At 38.4% G+C, this 6,000-nt stretch overlaps 1 protein-coding gene across 3 annotated transcripts in view; it reads left to right on the plus strand.

Annotated features, from left to right (window-relative positions):
• LOC132893287 (tumor necrosis factor receptor superfamily member 14-like) overlaps positions 1-5,227 on the plus strand; it is a 34,364-nt gene extending 29,137 nt beyond the window's left edge. For all 3 annotated transcript variants that reach the window (XM_060932248.1, XM_060932249.1, XM_060932247.1), the window contains exons 3-6: positions 2,914-3,039; positions 3,147-3,302; positions 3,419-3,506; positions 3,589-5,227. In XM_060932248.1, coding sequence (XP_060788231.1) covers positions 2,914-3,039; positions 3,147-3,302; positions 3,419-3,506; positions 3,589-3,781 — 563 coding nt within the window. In that variant the 3' untranslated portion in view covers positions 3,782-5,227. The remainder of the gene's footprint in view (positions 1-2,913; positions 3,040-3,146; positions 3,303-3,418; positions 3,507-3,588) is intronic.
• The last annotated feature ends 773 nt before the right edge of the window (positions 5,228-6,000 follow it).

Consider the following 6,000-nt stretch of genomic DNA (forward strand, 5'->3'; position numbering starts at 1 on the left):
CGTCATCGATGACGTCGATGCAAAAATTGCGTGCCAATGTGTCGGAGACCCAAAACAAAGATGGCGGCACCGGAGAGTAGTTGTGATACGAGTGGCTCCTCAGAGTTTCAAAAGTGCAAGGCACGCACTCGTTCGTCAAAGGTATGGGAATACTTCAATTTGAAAGGAGGAAGTGATTCAGTAATTTGTTGTCTCTGCAAGACAGAATCACATCAATGCCATCTGAAAGGCTTTTTTCAGTTGCTGGAAACATCATTACTAAAAAAAGGGGCAAGCCTGACTCCTGAGCATGTTGAAATGCTCACATTCCTCCACTCCAATGCATGACTGCATCTTGTCTTGAATGACACACACACATACATACATACATACATACATACATACATATATATATATATATATATATATATATATATATATATATATATATATATATATATATATATATATCTTAAGGTGAAAGGAAAGTGGCAGAGTGTAAGTTATTTGCATGTGAATGAAGAGGCACTTTTTTCAGTAAGCTAGGCCTATGTGTTAAACATAAATGTTAAACTCTGTTGGTTGAGGAAATGGTGGGCTGCCAACTGCAAGCTGGAAAAACACTTTCTGTATTAGCCTAAAGCCCCCAAATTTACATTAGTTACTGTAGGCTATTCTTTCAATTTCTCTAAGAAAGTATTCTAGGTGACCTTTTTATTTTTTATTGAATGCTCAACATCAGAATGCATTATTTTGCACTTCTAGACTTTTACTTGAATTGTATATTGGAATTTTGAGTTTAAGAAAAAAGATGAGTGGCAGAGTGTATTACTATAAGCTGTTATTTTCATCTGAATAAATAATTAAGATGCACTATTTTCTGTAAGCTAGACCTATGTTTTCAACATAAATGTTAAATTCTGTTTGTTCAGAAAGGACACCATGATGAGCTGCTGGCTCCCACTGCCGCTATTTTTGTTTTTTGTTGTTGTTGTTGTTGTTGGAAAAACACTTACTGTATTAGCTTAAAGCCCTCAAGTTTACATTAGTTACTGTATTCTTTCAATTGCTCTAAGAAAGTATTCTGGGTGACCTCTTTATTTTATATTGAATGCTACCTCAGACACAGAATACATAATTTTGCACTTACATATTCTTTCTTGAATTTTATTTTGGAATTTTGAGTTTAAGAGCAATAAACATTGTTAAGGAATTTGTGTTTTTTCATTCAGACATGTAAATCAACATGCATAAATGGCTATATAAGTGAATTAATGGGGAAATAATCGTTAATCGAATCAAATTGAAAAATTAATCGCTAGATTAATCGATGCATCGATAAAATAATCGCTAGATTAATTGTTTAAAAAATATTCGTTTTGCCCAGCCCTCACCTGAAGCGAGCAGTTCATGTGAGGAAACCCACCAACATTCCCGAGTTGAAGCTGTTCTGTACAGAGGAATGGGCTAAAATTCCTCCAAGCCGGTGTGCAGGACTGATCAGCAGTTACCGGAAACATTTAGTTGCAGTTATTGCTGCACAAGGGGGTCACACCAGATACTGAAAGCAAAGGTTCACATACTTTTGCCACTCACAGATATGTAATATTGGATCATTTTCCTCAATAAATAAATGACCAAGTATAATATTTTTGTCTCATTTGTTTAATTGGGTTCTCTTTATCTACTTTTAGGACTTGTGTGAAAATCTGATGATGTTTTAGGTCATATTTATGCAGAAATATAGAAAATTCTAAAGGGTTCACAAACTTTCAAGCACCACTGTCGTACACAACCAGTACTTGCCAGAAATTCCTGCAGCTCCTTCAGTGTTGCTGTAGGCCTCTTGGCAGCCTCCCTGACCAGTTTTTGTCTTGTCTTTTCATCAATTTTGGAGGGACGTCCAGTTCTCGCTAATGTCACTGTTGTCCCAAATTTTCTCCACTTCTTGATGACCGTCTTCACTGTGCTCCATGGAATATCTAATGCCGTGGAAATGTTTTTGTCCCCTTCTCCTGACTGATACCTTTCAACAATGAGATCCCTTTGATGCTTTGTAAGCTCTCTGCAAATACTGGCTTTTGCTGGAGGAGCAACTGAGTAAATGTCTGAACTTTATTTGGGGTTAATCAGAGTCATTTTAATTGATGGCAGGTGTGAACCCAAAAAGACTGAATGCTGTAATTAAATCAAAAGGTGCTTCAACAAAGTATTAGTTTAAGGGTGTGCACACTTATGCAACCAGCTTATTGCACGTTTTTTATTTTTTTGTGTTTTCCCCCTAACAGATTTGTTTTTTTCATTGACTTGTACAGGTTATAGGTCACATTAAAGGTGGGAAAAGTTTTGAAATTATTTATCATGGTCTCATATATAATTTTTACCTCAGACAAACCTATCATTTTAACGGGGTGTGTACACACTTTTTTGACTTATGAACTAAAAAGTGTAGATTCATGAGTATAAACTATGGTCATGGTCACATGGCACCCTGAACTGCAAACCCAACTTTGGCATGAGGGGAAAAACAATCGCCGTGATGTATTGCTTTACAGTGAGCAGCACACAGAAACATGGAATGCGTATCAGTCATTGTTTTTTTTTTTGTTTTTTGAACAGAATATAAGTTAGTGAAAAGGAAAACCATCATTTAATTGTTTGAAAGATAAAAAAAAAAAAAACATTGACTGACTAAATAGTTGTATCATCAATTTCAATTAGAAAGATTAAGAGGAACTGGAAGCACATACTGATGATATATACCAGTGAAATATTCAAGGAAATATTGTTTTGGGAAGATGCTATTCCTTCTTGAAGACACCATGTTCATTGTTCTCCAGCATCTGCAGAAAACCATTTACATGGATATAGTGACTATAGTACATGAGGCTAATGTATATGAGACAAGCTTGAAATTAAAATGTCATTGTCCAGGTCAACGTGTGTCAAAACACTGCGACAATAATTCAGGAACACAGTGTAAAGTGTGTGTTGGATCAACCTACACTGATTTCCCGAACGGACTGATGGCATGCCTGACCTGCACTGTGTGTGATGAAGGTGAAGACACGCTCATTCCTGCAGCTCAACAGGATACCTCAACAGTGTAATACCTGTAGAATGATATAGAATATCTGTATGTAATGTGTATTGTTTTCTTTCCACAGGTAATGGATTAAGGGTAAAGCGTAAGTGTATATACAATTCAAATGCGCACTGTGAGCCTTTGCCAGGATATTATTGTACAGAAACTCATGGTGAGAGCTGCAGAAAAGCCCATGAACACTCCACCTGCCTTCCTGGACAATACATTTACCAGAAAGGTTAGCATTTTAACGTGATCTGTAATATAGCTGGTGATGTTTAATTTGAATTCCTCTGTATTCAGTCAAGTATTTTTACTCAAAAAATGAGGACTCTTAAGCATCTATCTTTACAGGAACAGCATTAACAGATACAGTATGTAAGGACTGTGCTGAGGAGACGTATTCAAATGGTTCTTTTATACATTGTGAACCACATACAAAGTGAGTATAACGTGGTTTTCACCTCTTCTGTATTGTGAACTTGATTTCTAAATGCAGTGTCAATTATTTCTCTCCTTTACAGTTGTGAGTCTTTGGGGCAGATAACAATCACACCAGGAACACAATCAACTGATGCAGTATGCAGCCATAAATCATTTCATTTGGGCCTCATCATTGGGATTTTGTTGTCCTTGTTGTTGTTGATTGTCATCTTAAGTGTTCTATTATGGAAGAAAAGGAAAAATTCAACATGCTGTATAAATCATTTTTTCTGAAAAGAATTATCTACATAGTTCGAATTACGGGGGGTACTGGGGGGTACTATACCCCCCCAAAGAGACAAAAATATAAGTTTTGGGGGGGTCCGATATTTTTTCTGATATTGTGAAAAGGAATATATAATTCAAACCAACTCCCATTCGGCATTCTTATTGTAGGAACATTTTAATGTAAATCGATTTCAGACAGACACCCTTATTGTGGACCGTACCATTTTTAGTCACCGCAGCGCTAGAACGCACTAGAAGCAACAGCTTCTCGTCCACACCGTAGTCCATGGGTTTGCAGCAATTTATACAGCCTATGGTTTGCAGCAGAAGACGTGCATTGGTAATGTTAGTTGCTAACCAACTTTTAGCCTGCTGAAAATGTGTTATTTTACAACTTTCATTTATTAAAGTGATTCTTCTTTCAGCTCATGTCACGTCTTTATATGTTGAATTACTTACCCACTGAGGCCAGAAGGCTACTGTGGACGGACGTTAACGTTAGTTACCAATGTTAGTTAGCAAGATAAGCTAAGTCTCTATTTAAATCAAGCTTATTACAGTGTGGTATAGAAACGATTCTCATTTCAAAGGAGAAGAACTCCATATGTTTCCATTCTCATTTTATCATGAATAAATTGTGCCCTTCTGAAATTCATTTGGCACATAGGCCCATCCTGTGTGTGTGATTAGGCACAAGAAGTTCTGACGTAGGCCTAGCTAAGCCTATGTAAAATTACAATCACAACCTCTGGGGACTGGGGGCAACATAAAAAGAGCCAGGTAGTAGGCTAGCCTAGGCAAAATAGCCTAGTACATATGCTAGTATTTGAATTTGTTTTCTATTGTTTTTACTTGCATTCCTTTTGTATTATTTTTAAGATATTCATAGTTTCATCTGAGTACCCTGTTTGATTTTATTCACAGAGACAGTAGGCCAAACATGAGGAAAAGAAAAGGGCCAGACATCAGGCATTTTTTTGGTGCTAAAAGAGTAAGTAGTAAATATTAGCACTAAGATCTACAGACAATTACAGTACAAGTGTAGGTGCAGTTAGGTTTTATACACTGTTCACGTGAATAAAGAAAATGGGTTCCCAGCAGACAGGAGAGGCACAGCAGGACGAAAGAGAGCAAGATATTCAGCAGGACTGTTCTGCATGTGTGTATATACTGTATGTGACTCATTTGTAGTGTTGATACCCAGTTTGTTCTGACAGAGAAGGTTATCAGGTTGTACTGCTGTTTTTCTTCTGTGGTAGTACTGTATGGTTTGTCATGCTTCTTAATGACATTAAAAATTATTGTTCAGTGTTATTGTGTTGAGTTACTGACACCGACTTCCAGAGACGGGACGGGACTGGGGGGGGGCGATTGATATGATAGTGGACCATGATGGTACCCCCCAATTATGGTGGGGTAATTTGCACTCTGCTGTAATTGTCTGTAGATCTTAGTGCTAATATTTACTACTTACTCTTTTAGCACCAAAAAAATGCCTGATGTCTGGCCCTTTTCTTTTCCTCATGTTTGGCCTACTGTCTCTGTGAATAAAATCAAACAGGGTACTCAGATGAAACTATGATTATCTTAAAAATAATACAAAAGGGGGCGGCACGGTGGTGTAGTGGTTAGCGCTGTCGCCTCACAGCAAGAAGGTCCTGGGTTCGAGCCCCGGGGCCGGCGAGGGCCTTTCTGTGTGGAGTTTGCATGTTCTCCCCGTGTCCGCGTGGGTTTCCTCCGGGTGCTCCGGTTTCCCCCACAGTCCAAAGACATGCAGGTTAGGGTAACTGGTGACTCTAAATTGACCGTAGGTGTGAATGTGAGTGTGAATGGTTGTCTGTGTCTATGTGTCCGCTCTGTGATGACCTGGCGACTTGTCCAGGGTGTACCCCGCCTTTCGCCCGTAGTCAGCTGGGATAGGCTCCAGCTTGCCTGCGACCCTGTAGAAGGATAAAGCGGCTAGAGATAATGAGATGAGATGAGATAATACAAAAGGAATGTAAGTAAAAACAATAGAAAACAAATTCAAATACTAGCATATGTACTAGGCTATTTTGCCTAGGCTAGCCTACTACCTGGCTCTTTTTATGTTGCCCCCAGTCCCCAGAGGTTGTGATTGTAATTTTACATAGGCTTAGCTAGGCCTACATCAGAACTTCTTGTGCCTATTCACACACACAGGATAGGCCTATGTGCCAAATGAATTTCAGAAGGGCACAATTTAT

The sequence above is a fragment of the Neoarius graeffei genome, chromosome 10 (assembly GCF_027579695.1).
Source record: "Neoarius graeffei isolate fNeoGra1 chromosome 10, fNeoGra1.pri, whole genome shotgun sequence".
Taxonomy (NCBI): Eukaryota; Metazoa; Chordata; class Actinopteri; order Siluriformes; family Ariidae; genus Neoarius; species Neoarius graeffei.